The following is a 21,388-nucleotide window of genomic DNA, read 5'->3' as shown; positions in this document are numbered from 1 at the left end:
AGCAAGAAACCAAGAGTCCTGTCCAACACAATGGTCCTGCCCTAACAGTTCCCTCCTGGGGTCACCTGTCCAAAGCCGTCCCGATAGAGCCAATGGATCCACATGCTTTTAAGAAATCTTAAGTTACCCTCAAAACGCTTGCCTTTCTGAAACTGTATTATGTTCATCTGTCATCTAAAGAAGTGACTCTTCATATCGTATGATTCCACTTGCACGAAATGTCCAGAACAGGCAAATTCATAGTGACAGAGAGGAGATTAGTTGCCAGGGGACGGGGGTTTGAGGGAAATGGGACGTGGCTGCTAATGGGTCTGAGGCTTCCTTTGGGGGTGATGGAAAAGTTCTACAGTTAGACAGTGGTGGTGTTTGTCCAATTCTGCAAATATACCAAAAAACCCACCGAATAGTACAGTTCAAAAGAGCGAATTTTATGGTACGTGAATTATATTTCAATAAAATTGGTGTTTAACAAAAGAAGTGACTCAGTCTTTCTTGGGTCATGCGTTCTTTTGAGAAGCTGATGAAAACCATGAGGGTGTCCCCTGGGAAACGGCTCCCACGCCCATCCTCCCACGTGCCAGGTACACCACATAGAGGGTTTCCTGCTCACACGTCAACAGTCCCTGGACTGAGACTCCATTGAAGGGGCAGGTTGGCACTGAAAACAATATCTTCCTCACAGAAAAAGAATATTTAGTCCCAGCTTACTTAGTACATTCCTGAATGTAGACACTGGCCTATACTTGGGAAAGCATGCAATGGATTTCAGTAGTGATCTTTTTGTAGATTCTTGAGTCAACCTCTTTAGAAAGGACCAGCCAAAGCTTTGGCATCAGGTAGGCTTGGGGTCCTGCAATCTTGGAATAAGCAACCTTTCTGAACTTGTTTATTCATTTACAAAACTGAGATAAAACCTACACAGGGGGACTTCCCTGGTGGTCCAGTGGTTAGGAATCCACCTTCCAGTGCAGGGGACGCAGGTTTGATCCCTGGTCGGGGATCTAAGATCCCACATGTCACGGGGCAACTAAAGCCCGCGAGCTGCAACTACTGAGCCCATGCGCCACAACTAGAGAGAAGCCCACACACTGCAACGAAGAACACGCACACACACACACACACACACACACGCGCGTGCACGTGTACGTGCGCATCACCTGATTCAGAACCGGGGCACACAGCAGGTGCTTGATCCTGAGATGCAGTGTGTCGTCAGCTGACCCCCCAATGTGATTGAGTCTGTAGGGATATTTGCAGACGCGTGTTTACCTTGTTGCCCAGGTTGCCGTTGGCCTGTTTGGAGAGCAGGAGAGCCACCATGTCCGCGTGACCCTCCTGGGCCGCCAGGTGGAGGGGTGTCACGCCTTGCATGGACTCTGCGTTCGCCGAGCCCCCGTACTGCAGCAGGTTGCGGGCCACCTCCATCTGGTTCTGCTTGGCAGCGATGTGCAGAGGGGTGTAGCCGTTCTGAAATAGAAGGGGCCACCGGAGCCTGGTTACAGGAGTGCTGAGTTGACAAGCTTAGCACATGCCTTATGTTTTAGATCCTCTGAGGAGGGGCCAGGAGGCCTGGTTCCGGGCTGGTGTCACCTGGGAGGGCCATTTCAGTAAACAAACCAACCAACCGAGTCCATTTGGTTTGGAGAGGCTCCCAGAGCCAGCAAATGCCCTACCCATTCTCTCCATCTATCTTCTGTGGTTCTGTGGTTCTTCTCTGGTTCCCAGAGCCAGCAAATGCCCTACCCGTTCTCTCCATCTATCTTCTGTGCACAAGGTGCTCTGTCCCAAACAGATGCTAGGATTCAACCAGGCAGCAGGCCTATAGAACACCCAGCAAGCTAGGCACACAAGTAAATGAAAGGCTTCCATGCCCTCTTTCCTACAGTGAGAAACATGCCCCCCAAAGCCAGTTCATAGAGGAAAAGGAACAGAGCCCTTCTCTCCTCGTGATGTTGGGCCAAAAGCTCCCCCTGGGCCTGGTGGCTTCAGGCAGGTGGCGTTAAGAGTACATGTCCCCAGCAAGGGACCTGGGGCTGTGGAGTCAGTCCTTGGTCCACTTTAACCGGCCATGTGACTAGGGGCAAGATGGTCAACTAGACTTCCTTTCGTATTTTTTAAGCCATTGTAAGAGGACAGTAACATCTACCTTGTTCTTAAAGTTGTTGAATGGATCAAATATGATAATATATGTGAAGGTGCTTTCCAAAATTGAGATATAAAATTAATAAAACCTTTGTATGGTTTTGCAGTGCCCTGGTTCACAAATCTGTTAAGTCCGTTATGAGATGAGGAGATCGGTCCCACAGTAAATCAGCTACGTCACTGTGCACTCTCTATTCAGCTGGCTTTCCTTTCCCCTTTGTCTTGGGAGGAAGACTTTCTCAATGAAGGAAGCAGTGCCTGGGAGCAAACTCCATACCCCACTGCAGGCAGCCTACTTTGATTATCACTGTTGGAAACCACTTCCACCTACATTATCCTTTTTGAGCTTCACTGCAACCCACGTACAGCAAGTAAGACAGGCATTTTTATTACTACCCTGCTTTCTGGATAAAGAAGCCAGTTCTCGGAGAGGTTAAACGCCTTTTCTAGTGTCACATAGTAAGTGAAACAACAGAGAACCCAAGTCTGGTCTTGTGACTCCAGATTCCAGGTTCTTTCAACTGGAGCAAGATTCCACTTGGAATCTCCGTAAAATGCAGATTCTGACTCAGACGGTATAGGGAGGCCCTGGACTCTGCATTTCCAACAAGCATATGGGTAAGGCTGATGTTGTCGGCCACAAAGCATTCAGGGCTAAGGGGGATGCCAGGCCTGAGGACCCCTGTGCCGGACCCAGGAGCTTCCAAGCATATGCCCACCCAGTCCCAGAGCAGATGGCATAAGGCATATGGTCTCCTGCCACGGCCAGCATCCTTCTGGCCATCCCACAGAACTGAATCTCCTTTGCCAGCCACTGCCTTATTGTGGAAACCAACATTTCTGATTCTGCCAGGATCCACTGATCAGGGAAAAGAAACAGAAAAAAAGGGGCCGACCAATACAGTAAAATCCCAGTTTAAAGCACTGGGGGACACGGTGAGACCCGTCTGTCTGCAAAGTAGATTTTGGGGAAAGGAAAGTTGTCATCTACCCAAAGAATAAATTGAATAATAAAAATCATTCTCTCTGAGTAATTATGTAAGATGATTCATCCTACTGTTCCTCCTTTTAAATTTGATTATGTTATGAGAAAACATTAAATTCTTTGTAGGTTGTGTTCCCCTGACAAGATCGGCATTTTGACTGTAATAAAATTAATTAAACAAAATGAGTTTTGTACTGTATCAAAAGGGAGCAAAGAAAAGCGGTGTGGTTCAGTGGATCAGGCCTGAGATTTGGAGTCATCCCCAAATGGAGATCCTTCTCTCTGAGTGTCAGAGAATCTTCCGACTCCAGAGCCCAGGTCTTTTAGCTGGAGCTGTGCTTCTCAAACTTGAATGTGTGTGAAATCACTTGGGATCTTGGTAAAGTGCAGATTCTGACGGGGGGGCCCCAGATTCTGCATTCGTAACAAGCTCCCAAGTCAGGATGAAATGGGGTGAGGCCGCTGCTCACCTAGGGTGCTGACTGCAGCCTGCCTTCCATTCCCTGCATGGAAGCAAGGATTATTAGGGCCTTTTTTACTGAACAAAGGACAGGAACTTGAGTACTTATTCACGTTAGCATTATCAGGAGTCCAGGCCACTTGGGCAATGGAGGATGTCCGCACTGGAAGAACGGCATCCTGTCCAGGTCAGGCTGCCAGGTGACCCGCAGTTAAAACCAAGATACAAGAACAACCGTCAGTCTCAGATCAGGGACCAACCCCTGTGAGCTTTCTCCAAGCTGGGACTACAGGGAATGAATGACCTTCTATAGGTGACAAGGACGAGGGGCAGGGAGGCAGGAGAGCCGGGGTGGTGGTGGGGGGAAGATTCAGGAACGGTGTAAGCCAGCAAAAGGCTCCTCTTCCCCAAGGAAATGCGCTCGTCCAAAGGAATGCGCACACTGGAGAGAGCTCTGCCCAAACAGTAAAACAACATTAGCATCAAAATTAGAAAGGGGTGGGTTTGGTTTGGGTGCAGAGAGACTTGCATGTGAGATTCTACAAAATTGCCAGACTGCTTTGGAAACTATTTTTTGCCATGGAAACAAAACCCATCTGTGCAGGGTTTGTGCTTGGATAAAGCTCCCTTTAAATACCATGAGCCTGGTTCTGATGTCTTTTATATAAGGAGCGGTGCGAGTCCAGCGTTTTATTTTTAGAAGCAGGAGTAAGTCATGTCCCAGCAGGGCTGCACGCTGTCTACACAGTGATGTGGGCTCTGCTACAACAGCGCGGGACCGGAGCCCAGGGAGAAGGGGTGTCTGGGAGATGCTGTGTCTGCAGGAAAGGGAGGCTGTAGAATCCAGATGAGCAGCCGTTCTGAGAGGGGAACCGAAGCCCCGCCCTGCCTTGCCCTGCGTCCCCACGGAAGTCAGCAGGTGTCGGCTGGAATCACACCCTGACCCACCCATGGCTCCCTCCTGCCACAGGGCTGAGCACTGTGGCGCGCTCAGGGACCGCGATGTCCTTTGCAGCCGAGCCCTGCCCCCTCTCCTCGCCCCTCATCTGCGTGGCCACCAGCCCCCTCGGCCCCCCTCCCCTCACAGACCCTGCACACCTTCTCACCCCACAGGAGACGGCCTGTCCCCCCAAAATGATCCTCGCGCCCAGCTTTATCCCTGTACCTCGTACAGCGCCTTCTCAGTCCACTCTTACATAAGCCCCATCCACTCTCTACACTCCGGGTCCCTCAGGGGCGATGCACCACCCATGGCTCTGAGCATCTCAGGGGCTGGTGTGAGGGTGCACGCCGGCCACACCTCAACGTGTAACGTGTGTACAGAAACGGCACCATCTCAGAGCCGGAACTCCAGAGAGAAACAGATTTGGGGGGAGACTCCGCATTCAAGACAGGTTCCTCGCTCCAAGGTTCTGGTGAGTTCACCCCCAGCCCTGAATATTCTCCAGGTGTGGCCCTGGTCCCGGAATCCACGAGCACGCTGTACATGCTGACCTCTGACACCAGGTTGGGGTACACATTAGTTGTGTAAAACGAGCTCCACATCTGCGAGGTGACCTGTGGCTGAGAAGTGCTCCCCACTTCCCGGCCCGCTCCGGTTCCCAGTCAGCAGCCATCGCACTGCAGGCAATCGGGCTGCTTCTGCACAGCCCTCCCTGAGGGGTGGCGGCCGCCTGCTGTCCCGGGTGGGGGCGGGGTGGGGGCGGGGTGGAGCAGGAGGCTTACCCAGGCCAGGCTGTGCGGGGAGCTGCCCCGGGGCAGCAGCAGTTTAACAATGTCCAGGTGGTTGTGGTGCACGGCGACATGCAGGGGCGTCAGGCCATTCTGCGGGGACATGGACAGGGGACAGCCTTCGCTCAGGGGACATCCCACTGGCCATGCCTGTGGCTCCAGGCAGCGCCCCGTGGGGATCCGTGTCACTTCTGTTACACGGGAAATCTGCTTGACACCATTTCAGAGCCAGTCTGGAGCTGAAGTCACTAAAGAACACACCAGCTGGACCTGGGCCACCTCCGCATTCCTGGGGTCACCTCCTCAGTCCTGGGGTCACCGCCTCATTCCTGGGGTCACCGCCTCAGTCCTGGGGTCACCGCCTCATTCCTGGGGTCACCGCCTCAGTCCTGGGGTCACTGCCTCATTCCTGGGGGGGTCACCTCCTCAGTCCTGGGGGCCACCTCCTCAGTCCTGGGGTCACCGCCTCATTCCTGGGGTCACCGCCTCAGTCCTGGGGTCACCGCCTCATTCCTGGGGTCACCTCCTCAGTCCCGGGGCCACCTCCTCATTCCTGGGGGGTCACCTCCTCAGTCCTGGGGTCACTGCCTCATTCCTGGGGGGGTCACCTCCTCAGTCCTGGGGGCCACCTCCTCAGTCCTGGGGTCACCGCCTCATTCCTGGGGTCACCGCCTCAGTCCTGGGGTCACCGCCTCATTCCTGGGGTCACTGCCTCAGTCCTGGGGGTCACCTCCTCAGTCCTGGGGTCACCGCCTCAGTCCTGGGGTCACCGCCTCAGTCCTGGGGGTCACCTCCATTCCTGGGGGTCCTAGGGGCTGATGGGGCAGTGCAGCATCCTCGCTCAGAGGGGCCACCGGGTCTTTGTAGAAGGGCAAGGCCTCTGTCAGAAAGATGTCTCCCCAGAGGCCATTCTTCCTGGACGGCAGCCCATGCGCAAGGGGGACACAGTGGGCTCAGGCAGAGATGACCACCCAGGTGCAGCTGCCCCTCTGCCCCGGGTCCACCCTGGCAGGAGGGAAGGTCAAGCTCACCTTCCCGGCGGCGTCTGGGTGCGCGTCATGCTCCAGCAGCAGCTGTGCCACACGCACCTTCCCGTACTTGGCCGCCACGTGGAGAGGGGTAAATCCTTTCTGAGGAGAAACACAGGCCGTCGGAACCATGGGGAGGCCCGCCATCCTCCCTGGAGAAAGGGCCCGCGGCAAAGGAGGTGTCCCACCCCGACTGGCGTGGAGACGCCAGTAGAATAAAGGGCGCAGAAGGTGTGATCCCGCTGAGACTCCCAGAGCCCCGGGGGCTGCCACCTGCCCCTCTCGTGACGGAGTCAAAACCACTGGTGCTGTTATTTGACAGCCAGCTAGTTGCGGGCAGGGCCTGGGCCGCCAGCCTTCTCGCATCCCAGAGCCTGTCTGGTCTGGCCAGAGCAGATCCTGAGCCATTCCATGATAAACAGACGAAGGCTGGTGGCTGGATGAGAAACTACAGTTCACCTTCCTGGGGAAGGACGGGACACACACAGCTCACAGGTGGCGGCCAGTCCTGTGGGTCCATTCCTCCCAGCAGCCCTCAGCACAGTCAAGGCAATACAGAGGACCAGATGGGAACGCCCTCCCCTGCCCCAGGACCAGCTGGGACCAGCCTGCCGCTCTGGAGAACGGGAGGAGGAATGTTGTACCTTGGTCATGCACGCCTGGGACGCCTCCTTCTCCAGAAGGGCCAGGGCCGTTTCCACGTGGCCCTCTCGGGCCGCGATGTGCAGGGGGGTGTGCCCGGCAGTGGTGGCCAGGTTGGGGTTGGCGTCATTTTCTAGCAGGAGCTTCACCATGTTTGTGTGGCCAATGCGAGCTGCACAGTGAAGTGGGGTCTGGTCATCCTGGAACCCAAAGCAAAAACAAAGAACAGGGAACACTAAGGTTACCTAACCCAACTCTTCATTTTATAAAGAAGGCAGGTGAGGCCCAGAGAGGTTAAGTGACTTTCTCAAGGCTACACAGCTAGTAAGAGGAAGAGCTGAGGTTCAAATCTCTGAGTTATGGGAACCAATATGTTCTATATTATTTAATTCTTATAACAATCTTTCAAGTTAGTTGTTATTCCTACTTAATTGCCCAAAGGCTCAGCCTTCCCATCTGTAAAATGGGAATAATGGTATTGACCTCATAGGGCTATGGTTAGGATCAAGCAGACGGCATGTATAAGATGTTTCACACCACGTTTGGCACAAACTATACATTGTGGTTGCTCTTACGGGCAGACCTCGGAGACATTGTGGGCTCAGTTCCAGACCACTGCAATAAATTGGGTAACAGAGTAAAGCGAATCACATGAATTTTTTTGGTTTCCCCGTGCATATGAAAGTTATTTACACGCTATTACACTCCATTATGTGTGCAATAGGATTATGTCTAAAAAATACACTTACCTTAATTAAAAAATACTTTACTGCTAGAAAAATGCTATCCACCTGACAACACGGGGTTGCCACAAAACTTCAAATTGTAAAAAACACTTTATCTGCAAAAAACACTTTATTGCAAAAAACACTTTATCTGCCCACACTAAAGTGAAGGGCAATCAAACAAGGTGAACTGTACTGTCTCCCGAGTCCTGTCTAAGAGTCCACTTGTCTTTCTGTCTGAAGGCTACTCTGGTTTTCTCTACGCCAGGGGCAATGGGAGGGTCAGACCTGGGGAAAGATGACTTTTCATCCCAGCTCCTGCCCCCCCCCTTCCAGTTTCCTCTGGAAGCTGAGGGGGTCAGTGGGCAGGGTCTCTGTGTTACTGGGCCCAGCTAGGGGCCTCCCTCACGTGGCTCAAACCCAAACCACAGTCCTGACACTAAACAGAGGCTCTGTGGTCTGTGCGGTAGGAAAGCCTGATCCTGGCCAAAGTCAGACTGCAAACTCGGCAGCTCTTCTTACCCTTTGCTCACTCAGTACCTCAGAGATGCCTTTTACATCGCGAGGGCATCTTGATTTTCACCGGCAACGCTTTCTTCAAAAAGTTGCTTCTCTTCTGATACTGTGACTGTAACCATCACGCAACCTTTCAGCCCGCCCCCCCCACCCCACCGCAGTACTGTTTCTTGGCCTTTTGTTGATGCCAACACATCTCTGGGCTTCTCAGAACCCTTGCAAAGCAGAACCGGAGAGTGTGCTGCAACCCAGCAGGTGTGACAAGGAATCTCGGCGCCACGAGCCCTGCAGCCTGGTCTCCGATCAGGGAGGATTGCTCCTCCTGCGCTTGAACTGCTTCCATCTGGGATCCCTCCCACCTCCAGAACCCACCTTGGCCTTGGCATTGACTTTGGCTTTGTTCTGGAGCAAATATTTGGCCACTTCTGTGTGTCCTGCTCTGGCTGCCATGTGTAGCGGGGTCTCCACTTTCTGTAAAATAACAAAATTATGGAAGTGTTAACACCTGCTGGGTTTGCAAAAGGGCACACACAGGGCTCCGCAGTGCCAGCCTGGAGTAGCTCGGTGGACATTCCTCCAAGAGGTGGAGATGCCCCAGCAAAAAGCAACTTCAGCCTTTAGTCTGCTGATGCCTGGGGTGTGTGTGTGTGTGTGTGTGTGCGTGTGTGTGTGTGTGAGATACACTTAAAGGTAAACCCCAGAGCTAAGGAATGTTTAAAAACATACATGCATTCCCAGATACCACTCACAGAAATTCCCAAATGATCGTCCAAAATAAAACTCCCAAGACTTACACATGGGTGACACATTTAACTGAGAAAGCGTCAGTACGTACAGTCATCTCCCCAAGTCCGAAGCGCCTGCTATTCTGAGAATTCTACCTCTGTCCTCGAGAGGAGAGCTTGGGATCGCTGGCAAACGCTCGCCTCTGAGCCCTCCGTCCACAGGAAGGGCCTGCTCTCCCCACAGACTCACCACATTGGAGACGTTGGGCGATGCTTCCCGCTGCAGCAGGCTCTTCACGATGGGCAGGTGCCCCATGAAGGAGGCCACGTGGAGAGGTGTCAGGCCAGACTGGAACAGACCAGACAGGAGTGAGACGGGGGAGACTTGCCCACTCCTCCAGACACATAGCCAGATGGAGCTTAAGCTTTCCTGCCTCTAGGGGCTCCAGAGGAGTCTTCCAAGGAAAGGGAGTTCTATGAAATGGGTCTGCTTCTAGGAAAATGGCCGGAGGGGAAACACTGCAGGGTGATTCCACCCACATGTACAACTCAAAACATTTTGCAGCTGACCTTGGACAGCTCCCTGAGATCTGACACCAGCTCCCGGTCTTAGCGACCCCTGATGTATTCCTGAGAGTGCTAGACTAGCACACACACACACACACACAACACACACACACACACACACACACACGCAGCCACAAAGAACAACTCTCAAGATGGCTATTGGAAGAAGGCCCGCGGAGACCGTCCACTCGTCTGTGGAGTTTCTCCTACCTCAGTGACAGCATCAATGGAGGCCCCCGTCTTCAGCAGCAGCTCCATGACGCGGATATGGTTCTTCTTGCAGGCGATGTGTAAGGGGGTAAAGCCATTCTGCAGCCCCACACAAAGGGAGACAGGCAAGCAGGGGCTCGCACTCAAGCCCAAGGAACACCCAGACCACCCTGCTGATGGAAAGGGAGCCCCTGCCCAGCCTAAACGTCAATCACTGTGAATCACGGAAGGGGCGGGTGGCTCTCACCAGGCGAGGTCCTGGGTATGTTGTCTGTAAACCCTTTTTCCAAATTTAGTCTCATTTTTGGACGCACTGAAAGAGCCTGCCGTTTAAAGTTTCCTTAAGGGGAAATTTACAATAAAGAGAACTGCTGTGAAGCCCAGCACGTTCCCTGAAACCGCCGTGCGTTTCTAGTCAAATGGATTTCTGAACCTCAGCCCTGCTCGAACGTGATACGCTAGGATGTAAACTCCACCAGGGCAGGGATTTCTGTTCGCTGGGTTTTGCCCGTCTGCTTGTTTTTTCAGTGCTTTAACCCCTAGGGCAGTGGTTCTCAATGTGAGGGGAGGGGATTTTGTCTCACCACCCAGCCCCCGCCCCCGGGACACTTGGCAATGTCTAGAGACGATTTTGATTGTCACAAGGAGGGGAGGAGTGCTATCAGCGCCTAGCGGGTGGAGGCCAGGGATGCTGCTAAACATCTATTCACGGGTCAGTCTCGCCACAACAAAGAACATTGGCCCCAAATGTCAGTAGTGCTGAGGTTGAGAAACCCCGACTACCCCAGACAGTGCCCGGCAAGTGGGGCCTGCTCGGTGAAAGCTGTCTGAACAAATGAATGAATAAATGAATGAACGAGCCATCCTGGCGGCCTGGAGGCTGTCCGGCCTTCTAAATTCTCCTCCTCTGGGAATGGGCAGAGGGGAGATGGCGGGTGTGGGCAGGCTCCGTGCACCGCTCCGGCCCCGCCAGCAACTTTCCCGGGAGCCCCCGGCCTGGGGCGAGCCAAAGGAACCACAGTCCCAGGAGGGAATTTGCTTTAGGCCTGAACTCACCTCTGCTCAAGCACCATGACCACTGTGAGCCCCTCTGCAGAGGAAGGATGCTTAGCTGAGCCCATTTCACTCGCCCCCAAAGCAGGTCAAAAAGCCAGGCAGTCGCTAGAAATCACCAACCCTCAGCTCTGGGCACGGACGGGAGTGACATCCCGCATACCTACCGCACACACTGCTTGTGAGTCAGGTGTCCTGGGCCCAAACCCACCCAGACCTCAGCCTGTTACGCGGGCTCGGTCATTATGTGTGGGATGCGGCAGGGAGTAAGGTCACATCCGCCTGTGCGCTGCCACGCCCCGTGGGCCTCAGCGCCCCACCCCCGACACTGTCCCCGCCCTGAATCTCCAGGGCAGCTCCAGGCACCAGTGGGCACCTCCCTGGGGGGCTCAGCCATGCAGCTCTGGCCCTAGCCCCTCTGGCACCTTTTCCGATAGCCTCCTACTCACCAGGGCTCTGGAGTTTGGTTTGGCCCCTTTATCCAAAAGGACCTTGGCCACCCTGTGGTGGCCGCAGTGGGCAGCCACGTGGAGCGGGGTCAGGTGGTCCAGTGTGATGTCGTCTATCTCTGCATTGTATTGCAATAGGAGTCGGACACAGTCAAGGTGGTCTCCCTGAGCCGCCATGTGGATTGGGGACAAGCCATTCTGGTGAAGAGGGAAAACAACCAGTTGCAAAGGAAATGAACATGGAAATTCAAGGCAGGCAATGATTCCAACCTCACTTCCCACCTCCTCCCTACACAGGGCTTCCATGTGGCTCCCGGGTGAGCCTGGTTCATTCCGGCCTCCGCGTTCCTGCTGGTCTCTGATTGCAAACCTCCTTCTTCTCACCCCGCCAAATCCTCCAGGCCAGCTCTAGCCAGGCCCACCTCTTCCACGAGGCCTCCCCTGGCCACCTTTGATTCCTGTGGGCTTTTCTCATCGGTACCCCTCACTCGGACCGTACTTATATACTTGCCGAATTGTTTTCATAATTAACTTTTCAGGTGTATGTATCTTCTCTCCTTCCTTAGAAGCTTCTTAAGATCAGTGACTGTGCCTGGTATCTCTTACACGCTCCACGCATGCATGTAACACACACAGTGGTCCTTAATCAGTGTGGTCTTGAATGAATGAATGATGCTAAAATGGAATTTGGATCTAAAACCCTCCGTTCTTTGTCCTTGACAAGTGCACATCACTTTAAAAAACTGTTAAGGATCCTCACTGTTTCTTAAATAGCAATTTATTTCAAACAATTAAAGACAGAGAAGACTCACTCTCATTCATTCAGACATAAATTCAGCAAATATTAAGTGATTAAAGTACATCAGGTATGGGATAAGCTCTGGGGAAACAGAACAGACAGAATTCCAGGCCAAGGAAGCTGGCAGACTAGTAGGTTAAAGATGGGAAAAGAGATACATTGTTGCCACTCCGTGTGGTGACATCAGGAAGGCCTGATAAAGCACAGAGGAGCAGGGGAGTGTGGAGTCATGATGGGGTCGGGGGGACATGGGGAGAGAAGGCTTCCCAGGGAGGTGATCCCTGAGCTAGGACCTTGCCAGGAAGACGACACAGGAAGAGCATCCCCGAGAAGGGAATGGCGTGTGCAGTGCCACAGAGGCAGCCGCCCTGGGACCCAGGGAGCTCCATGCAGGTAAACACGCGGGAGGCCAAGGGCATAGAGCTGGACTCCAGGGGCAGGCGGGAGCTGCATCATGAAACCCCTGAGCGAGGAAACTGGGACGTTAGGTTTTAGCAAGAGACAACTGAAAGCAGGATTTTCAGCGAGGGAGGAACACAATCAAGCGGCATGACGGCTATCGTTAGTGACTGAATTGAACTGTGTCCCTCAAATTCACATGTTGAAGTCCTAAAGCCCAGGACCTCGTGATGTGGCCTCATTTGGAAACAGGATCATTGCAGATGTAGTTAGTTAAGATGAGGTCACTGGTGTAGACCTTAATCCAATATGACTGCTGTCCTTATAAAAAGGGGAAATGTACACACACACACACACACACACACACACACGACAGCCTGGGCCGTGAACATGACCCAGATTTCAGCGAGCTCCACTGAACACTCACATAACCCTCGGTCAGGGAATAAACTGCTCCTATGGTGTAGAATCTTATGACAGGGAGCTGCGCACAGAAAACCTCGGGAGTGGCCATGGGTGGGTCTGGTTTCTGCCTTGCTCTGCTCTGACCACCTTCTAAATTCACCCCAAGAACGAGGCAGTAGGCCTGGAGGCGGTGCAGGCAACACCAGGTAGTCTGACAGCTTCGGCCCCAGTAAGACTCAAGACCTCATGTTAGAACTGAGGGCTGGGCTTTTGCTCTGGCCCCGAAAGGACCTCGAGAAGAACCGTTTTGTTTTCTTTTCAACATCATCCAGTCCGGCCCAGGCCCTGAAGACTCCCCGAGTGCTTAGTTCCTGTCTTTTCTGGAGCCAGGGTAAAAGAGATGAGGCCTGATCTCGAGCTGTACAGACACATGACAGCCCATGGGACAAATCCAGCCTGCTGCCTGTGCTTGGCAAGAAAGTTTTACTAGAACAGGGCTGCTAGTTTGCACGTTATCCACGGCTGCTTCCCCACTACAGTGGTAGATTTGAATTGTTGTGACATTGACCAGGGCCTGCAAAGCCTAAAAATATTTACTCTCTGGCCCTTTAGAGAGAAAGGTGCCAACCTTGATCTAGATAATAATTAGAGCCGAGTGCCTCCTGTGTGACAGACATCAGGGTCAACGTCACACACACTGCTGAGTTAGTAGAATTAGCATCTCTGTTTCTCAGAAATGGGATTCGACCCGGGTCGGCCAGAGCTGGAGCCCCGCCTAAGAGATGCTCCTTGCAGAAAGGAAGCTCGCACCTTGGTTTTGGCTTGGATGGGCGCCCCGTGGTCCAGCAGGATCTCTGAGATTCGCAGGTGCCCATTCCGAGCTGCACAGTGGAGAGGTGTCAATTCATCCTTTAAAAGACAGTCAAAAAGAGAAAGCCCCAGAGGCACCCATCAGAGGTCGCTGGAGAGAAGGCACCTGTGGCATCATTCCAGCCGGAGAGGCACGAGAAGGCTTCCTTAAGGACCAGCCCGATGGAGCAGTCTGGTCTCCAGCTGCCCCTGTGGGCTGTTCTAGAGGCTGGACGCCCTTCCCTAGCTGGTCACGGGGAGCCCACTACCTGGGTGGAGCCCTGGAAGGCAGCACTCGCTCCCCTGGCCTTGCCGGGCAGCTGGCTGGCACCCACCTTGGTCCTTGTTTCTATCTGGGCCCCGCGGTCCAGCAGAAGCCGCACCATGATCACGTTCCCCCTGCGGGAAGCGATGTGCAGCGGCGTGATGCCGTTCTGGAAGGGAGGAAGGGACTGGTCAGGGCGTGTGTCCTTGTCTGGGAGGCAGCTGCTCTGCGCCCTGCTCCCCTGTGGCCCTGCCCCAGCCCAAGGCAAGCGGCCATCAGAGCCCACTGTCAGGACTCTTCTCGCCTAAGATAGACTTCAAAGCCTCTAAGGACACGCCAGCCTCTTGGTTCATCACAGCAAGCTGGCTGAGCCCAGGTCCCCGAGAATCAAAAACACAGGCTGCAGTTTCTTAGAAACCCACCCAGGGCTGCTTCACCCGCAGGCATGTCTGCAGTGCGGGCATGTCCTTGGTGCCGCAAGAGGCGGGCACTGGGCTCTTCACGCCCAGTCCCCGCATGCATGGGCGGCCTCACCAAAGGGCCTCACCTGGGGCGTGAAGTTGACACTGGCTCCCCGGTTGAGGAGCAGCTGGGCCACGTTGAGGTTCTCGTAATGAGCTGCGATGTGGAGGGGGGTGAATCCCGTCTGGCACACAACAGAGGGGGACAAGGCGTCACAAGCCACATACTGTCATTTCTACCTCAGAATCAGCCTGCAGGACCAGAGGACCTCACACAGCAGGCAGATTCAGAAGGAAGGGGTCAACAGATGTCCCACGGCAATTACATCCAAAAGGGAGGTGCTACCTCTGGGGACACCCAGTCTCCGTGGTTCACATGGACAAACCATGGACCAGGGTCACCTCCCACCCGGCAGGCAGGGCCCGTTCCTCTGAACGGTTACTTCTGAAGAGGCTTTAATGAATGAGTGAGAAGTGTTATGGGGTCCATGACCTTAATCCTCGGGACGGTTCCAGCCCCCATAGGGGTGCGGTGGCCCCTGGGTGGCCAGCTGGGTGGTCCTTTGACCCTCGGTGGGTCCCTTGTCATCCTTCTGTTCCTAACCCCTGACCACGCCTAACAGTCCAGGCAGCAGCTTTCCTGGCGGAACCCCGTGACCATGGGGCAGGGGCCTGTGTGACTGACTCAGTGCAAGTGCATTCGCAGCGGGAGGGAGACGTTAAGTTTAGACGTTAAGTCTAAACTTACAGGTAGTGAAAACATCAGACAGCGTGTGCAGATGGCGGGCTGTCCAGGCCCCTGGGAGGCCCCTCTCCGGTCCCATCTCCATGTGGGGACCCTTCCCTCCCTCCCTCCAACCGGGGGGGAGCTGGGGAAAGATCTGGAATAAACTTCTAGAACACCACCTGGGTGGGGGGTGGACTGCCAAGTCCTCCTCTGGCCAGAGGCCCCTCCTGCCCCGCCCGGACGCTGTTCTGGGTGACCTGGAGCCACAGCGAGCACACGTCCTTCAGCATTGCCCGGGGGTTTAAAGGGCGGTGTCCCCTGTGGCTCTCAGCTGGCTGGTGGAACGGCGGGCGGAGCGGGGCGGGTGCTTGGGGTGCACGCTGGAGCTTCTGTGGTCTGGCTGGTTCCAGGTAACTGCCGGAATCGGTGGAGACCCCGAGGGCCCCGGGTCGGGGCCCCGGCATGATCCCGGCCCCGCCGGCCGCCTCACCTTGGAAAGCACGTCGGGGTTGGGGTCGTTCTGCAGCAGCACCGCGGCCGTCCGCGTGTCATCGTTGCGGGCCGCGATGTGCAGGGCCGGCAGGCGCACCTTCCCCTTCGTCCCGTAGTTGATGAGGTGCGCCACCACGTTCTCGTGGCCCTGCTGCAGGGCCACGGCCAGAGGGGTGAAGCCGTCCTGACCGGGGAGGGGGAGAGGGAGACCGTTTGCTCTGACCGTCCTGACCACTCGGTCCTCAGGGCAGGACACGCGCTTTCAAGCTCAGGGCTCTTGCCCTGTGCCCGAGAAGACCTCCCTCCTCCACAGCCTGCGAGCTCGGCTGAGATGCCACCTCCTCCCTGACGCCGCTCCTGGCCCTGCTTTCGTGCCTTGCCGTCTCACAGCACCTCCAGGAATTTCCCTTTGGCACGTGTTGAACTCTTCCTTTAGGACGTGCTCCTAGTCGGAGCGTTGATGAGAGTTTTACCGTCCTGTCTCTTTGCCTCCCTCTCACCCCATCACCCGGTGTCAGGACAGTGCCGTGAACTGACGGCCGACCAACATTCCTTCATTCATCTCACAAGTATTATTGAACGCCTACCAAACGCTGGAAACCACACCAGGCACCGAGGTTTCAGTTGTGAGCTACTGTTATTAATCTCCTCGGTGTGCGCTAGGGGCACAGGGCCCCCTGAACTGGCAAAGTAGATGTCATCTGATGCTAAGAGTCAAGAGAAGCTTTGGTTCCATCTAGTCCGATTTCATCATTTCACCAGTGACAAAACTCAGGGTCGAGTGACTTGTCCAAGAGTGTACGTGGGTTCCCGGCAAGAGCCTTTCTCATTAAGGTCCTAGGCAGACCTGTCACCCACACGTGCGCGCGCAGGCGCACACACACACACACACACACACACACACACACGTGCGCGCACGCCTCCCACCCCAGCCCGGCCTCCAGTGTTTGTCACAGTGGGAATGACAGGCTCACCCCTGCTGTCACTTCTCTGGCACGTGTCTGGGCATCCCTCAACGGCCATAACTTTGTCTCTTGCCCCCTTGCAGGGTCCAACAGCACCCAGGACATTGATCATGGCAGAGAATGCATCCCAAGCCATGTCCCAGGAACACACTCCCCTGGGACCGTGTCCTCCCCCCAAGAGACATTCAGCCGTGAGGCCGCGTCCCCAAGGTACTTACTTCTGTGGCTACATTCTGATTAGCTCCGTTTTCCAGCAAAAACTTAACCACCTCCAAGTGATTCTCTTGTGCTGCCATGTACAGGGGTGTAAAGCCTTTCTGTAGGTCAAGAGAAAAAGCCATTGGCATTCACCCACGTTAGTGACAGAAGCTAAAACCAATGCAGGATCCTCCAAACTCGCAGACAGCTCTCCCTGCAACCTGTTTCCACCCAGTCCTTGTGGCAACATCCCCACCTGTGTCTCCAGCTATAAAAACACACGGACACTCTGCAGTGGCGGAGCGGGGTTACTTCAGAAGGCCACCAGGTGGGGGTGATCCTCTCCAGAAGTCTGCTCCTGCCCCTCCCAGAATGGTCAGCCTCTTCTGCACACCCAGCCCCCGCTAATTTCACTCCTTTCCTCATCCCCCCTCACGTCCCCCCCATGCACAGATGAGCCACAACTAAATACATTATTCAGCTAAAGGAACAGAGACGGGGTCCACAATGACCCACCCCATCGTGCTTAGAACGTCCACCGTGAAGCAGGAAAAAGCAAGAAGGTGCTTGGGGACATTTGAATACACTTGGACTCGGCCACACAGCGTGTCCACCCGGGTGAAGGGTACGGGCAGCCCCACCGCCCGGGGCCCTGAGCATCACCTGTGACTGGGCGTTGACGTTGGCGCCATAGTTGACGAGCTCCCGCACCACCTGGTCCTGACCCGCCAGGGCGGCGATGTGCAGCGCCGTGTTCCCCTTCTGAAACACGGGGAGGGAAGACAGGAGGTTCCCAGGGGCCCATCACAGGTACAGGGCTGTCACAGGTGTGGGATAAGGGTGTCGTCTGCGGGGAGGCAGCGGGCTTCCTTTATGGCCCCAAGGGGTGGACCACACACACTTGTGTGCCTGACCCATCAGATATCATGAACAGCCCTGGAAACCCAGGGAGGGAAGTTCTTCCCGTTCTCCTGAAAAAAGAATGCCCCAGAACAAGAGCGCCAACTTCTCAGCACGGATCTGCTGCTCTTGGGCTCGGCGTCCCGACATCGGCCGACGGGCCGTCAGGATCCCCCAGGACACCTGCGGAAGGGCTGCCAGGCCAGCTGACTCCTTGGACGTCCGGCTCCTCCCGGGCTGTGACCCTGCAGGACGGGGTGGAGGCCCCGAGCTCCAGGGAAAAGGAGGCCACGGATCCCGCGGGCCCAGCTCCCTCGCGCCATTACAGCAACACGCACCGGCCAAAGGCTGGACCAAAGCGGGCACGGGGTGAGGGGCAGTCAAGCATCAGATAGAAGCGGGAAGGGCAGAAATAGGTAAAGGAGTTGGGGGGAGGGTTAGTAAAAGGAACTATATAATGTACGTAGAAGAAAAGAAAAATATAAAACCAAGTGCGGAAAATAAATAGAATAGAACCTGGCAGAGGAAAACACAAAGGAAGAATATGAATAAGTAAAATACAGTGAGTCAGAGTTCACCAAGTCGGAGAGAGAGGAAGGCCGGAGAGAAGAAACATTAGAAGCAAATGAAATTCACAGCTGTTTTAAGGTAAACTTTTCAGAAGCTGAGAACTGGTAACAGAGACTAAGACACCAGGCAGGCTCTGAAGGTGGTGGTAGTGACGGGGACGTGTGAGGTTTCTTGTTTAGGTCCATCCTGGGCATTTAACAGCACTTCCTGGATGGGCGGGCTCAGGTCCGGCAGGTGGCTTCCGTTTCCGGGATGCGCCTCCTTGCCAGGCTCCTGCCAGGCTCCTGCCAGGCTCCTTCCTGCCTCCCTCCCAAGTCCCTCTCCCCGACGTGATCCCACGGGCATCCCTGCTCCGGGAGGGGCAGGCGGGGCAGGCCCACCTGACAACGTCCATCAAACAGGGACCACAGCTGGACCCATCTGTCCCTCTGCTACTTAAGGCGCACAGATCTCACACGACCTCACGTGTTCTAGTTCAGACGGCATATAGTTTTTATCTAAACTACATGAACACTTGCCAATCCATCTCAGGAAACCCACCAAACAGGGACTTCAAATCTAGTCTGTGCGCTGGGGCCACCGGCCACTGGGAGCCAAGTGCCTCCCCCAGGGGGTCTGAGCATCACAGGGTCTGAGCATCACAGGGCCACCCGGTGCCCCAGGGCTCATGTTTCTGTCTCTAAAGTGTGGCCTGTTTAAAGCAGGAGGGTCCTCTCGTTACCTCCCAAATGTGTCTTTCTGATTTCTCCTTAAGTCCCACTTGATAAGCAGAAGGGTTCTTCCTCAAATATCCATCAGAGAATAAGTGTCAGAAATGAGTATAAAGACGCTAAGTGATCTTTTTTCCTTCGAAGTCCGAAGAGCCTCCACTTAGACACCTTGGCACCTGGGTCCAACTCACTCGCTGTACCAAGTGGAGCAGGGCTGCTGGCACCAGAACCTTCTCTAGGAATCAGGACTCAGACCTCCACACCTCCCCACCTAGAAGGAGGCATGCTGTGTCCATCCATCCACTCACCACACGCTGAGCATGTGTGTGTCAGGCACTGGGCCAGCTCGAGAAGGAAATTTCAAACATTTCCTTCCATCTGATCCTTCCTGCCTGAAATCCCACGACGACAGGACTCACCCCGTATAAACCCACGTGGAGGGAAGCTGGCCAGGGAGAGATGTGGAGGCCTGGCCGTGGGACTCAGCCCGTGACGTCTTCAGAACCTGGGCTGAGAGCAGCCCTGGTGAGGAACGTATGCCCCCCTCCACACACACATGCACGCGCCGCAAGGCTCAAGAAGACCCCCAGCCTCAGGTCCGGAGTCACAGGGAGATGGTTTTTTCCTGCTCCTCCCGCAGCATGAAGGAACGTGCCCTCAAAGAAGCAGGAAAAAGTACTTAGCTATATTTGGATCCACAAAGACCCAATTTCTCCATTTCCAGAGAGTCCCAGAGCTCACGGCAGGGAGGGTGGCTGCAGTGGGTGCTGAGTGAGTGCCCGGGCTGGGGAGGGGGTGCAGGGGGAGGCAAAGAATACATTTGTTTCACGCTTTTAAATGTTCTAAGCACAGTTTAGGAACCTATATTGGTTTTGGCTTTTTAGTCTTGTCTTTTTTTAATCTCGCTCCTGCTGCGAGACCCGTTACAATTCCCCAATCTGTTGTGGCTCTTGCTTTGCCCACGGTTTCAGCTTCACCCTTTTTTTCCTCCCTCTGTTGGGCCCTCAGAAACCACGTTGGCTTATACAATTTCCATAAATAACAGAGACACACCAAGCGTTCGCTTGCAGAATACCGATCCAAGGGGGAAATTCGGAGAGAGTAAACGCGCTGAAGCGTAGTGTTTCTGCAGCTCTTGTGGGGATGCCAGGGGGAGGACAGCCACTCTGGCCACCACAGCCCGTCAGATGGTACCATGCTTGCGGCCAGGCAGCTGACAGCATCGGATGAGAAATAACCACGTCCCTTTCATCCGCAGAAGAAGCCGGGTGGAAACAATTGGTATTTGTCACAGGGTTAGAAAAAAAATGCTCTGTACACGTTCAGAAAGAGCAAATCAGTCTATTTCATCCGTGAGATCTTTTCACCTTTGGGAAATGACATGAAAATTACAGAATTTTCCCTCGAGAGATGAGTCTACCTTCATAATATTTTGGAAGTTCACTTCATAACAATAAATTATATCTGTTCTCTACCTGTTGTTCTTCTGGTTCTCTGCTCACGAGGTGGTAACTGCGTGGAACTGAGATCGGGGCTGTGCGTGAGACCACGCTGAATAAACAGCAAACGGAAAATAAGAGGCTGCAGGGACCAGCCCAGGAAGAAAACCATGGGATGTAACAGAGGAAGGGGAGACGAGGAAACAGTACTTGACACGGTAAACAGAGGTGATTCTTTTGGTTTCATTTTGTTTGTTTTTAAATGCTGGCTGCTTGTTGCTTAGTAAACAAATAAGATGCAGAAGAAATGAAACTGATTTTGCAACATGTAGGTGCATCAATTTCATGACTGCAGTTTCTGGACTTAAGTCACTGGTGTTTATAATCTACTGCTTTGGGGAGAACCGTCCTGCTGTGAGAGGTGTGACATCACACAAATGCTTGGAGTAAACAGAACACTGTTCACTGTTCAAGGGACCCAGTAAGGAGAGGTTGGAGAAGGATGAATGAGAAGGGTGTGGGCTCTTCCACAGCCCTCATGAACGACATAGTCACCAATATTTATTGATTTCTTCCTATATAGGCATTATATATTCACTACCACATTTGATTTTCATACCAATCCTGCAACTACATATTATAATCTCCATTTTAAAGTGAGTAAACTGAGGCTTCTCACTGGCTGAGTGACTTGCTTCAGGTCACAGAGTATGAAACATCTCAGCGAGGATTTGGACCCAAGGCACCTGCCTGTGGACCTCTTAGCTTGGGAAAGCATGAAGCCATGGGGCAAAGGGTTTTATTTTTAGATTTACAGTCGAGTGATGAGGATAAAGGCCCCCTGAATCCTTGTGGAAATGGGGTCCTGTGTTTTTCAGGTGACTTCAGGGGCTCACAGGGCTAGGAAGTGACTGGAAGGATGAGAGGAGTTCAGAAGCAGGCTTGGGTCTCTGTCATGAAGGGCTGGTTTCTATGT

The 21,388-nt window shown here is 54.1% G+C and overlaps 1 protein-coding gene across 12 annotated transcripts in view; it reads right to left on the bottom strand.

Annotated features, from left to right (window-relative positions):
* ANK1 (ankyrin 1) overlaps nucleotides 1-21,388 on the bottom strand; it is a 96,910-nt gene that overhangs the window by 49,510 nt on the left and 26,012 nt on the right. For all 12 annotated transcript variants that reach the window (XR_009538278.1, XR_009538277.1, XM_060136526.1 and 9 more), the window contains exons 4-17: nucleotides 17,457-17,555; nucleotides 16,814-16,912; nucleotides 15,629-15,814; nucleotides 14,498-14,596; nucleotides 14,021-14,119; nucleotides 13,647-13,745; nucleotides 11,234-11,431; nucleotides 9,732-9,830; nucleotides 9,205-9,303; nucleotides 8,602-8,700; nucleotides 6,991-7,188; nucleotides 6,350-6,448; nucleotides 5,313-5,411; nucleotides 1,270-1,467 (exon numbers count right to left, since the gene is read on the bottom strand). Coding sequence is in view for 10 of the 12 variants with exons in the window: in XM_060136526.1 (XP_059992509.1) it covers nucleotides 1,270-1,467; nucleotides 5,313-5,411; nucleotides 6,350-6,448; nucleotides 6,991-7,188; nucleotides 8,602-8,700; nucleotides 9,205-9,303; nucleotides 9,732-9,830; nucleotides 11,234-11,431; nucleotides 13,647-13,745; nucleotides 14,021-14,119; nucleotides 14,498-14,596; nucleotides 15,629-15,814; nucleotides 16,814-16,912; nucleotides 17,457-17,555 (1,770 nt within the window). In the remaining 2 variants the exon portion in view is untranslated. The remainder of the gene's footprint in view (nucleotides 1-1,269; nucleotides 1,468-5,312; nucleotides 5,412-6,349; nucleotides 6,449-6,990; nucleotides 7,189-8,601; nucleotides 8,701-9,204; nucleotides 9,304-9,731; nucleotides 9,831-11,233; nucleotides 11,432-13,646; nucleotides 13,746-14,020; nucleotides 14,120-14,497; nucleotides 14,597-15,628; nucleotides 15,815-16,813; nucleotides 16,913-17,456; nucleotides 17,556-21,388) is intronic.

This window comes from Lagenorhynchus albirostris, chromosome 21 (assembly GCF_949774975.1).
Source record: "Lagenorhynchus albirostris chromosome 21, mLagAlb1.1, whole genome shotgun sequence".
Lineage (NCBI taxonomy): Eukaryota > Metazoa > Chordata > Mammalia > Artiodactyla > Delphinidae > Lagenorhynchus > Lagenorhynchus albirostris.
The sequence above is the reverse complement of the archived record's forward strand: the minus strand, read 5'-3'. Positions and strand labels throughout refer to the sequence as shown.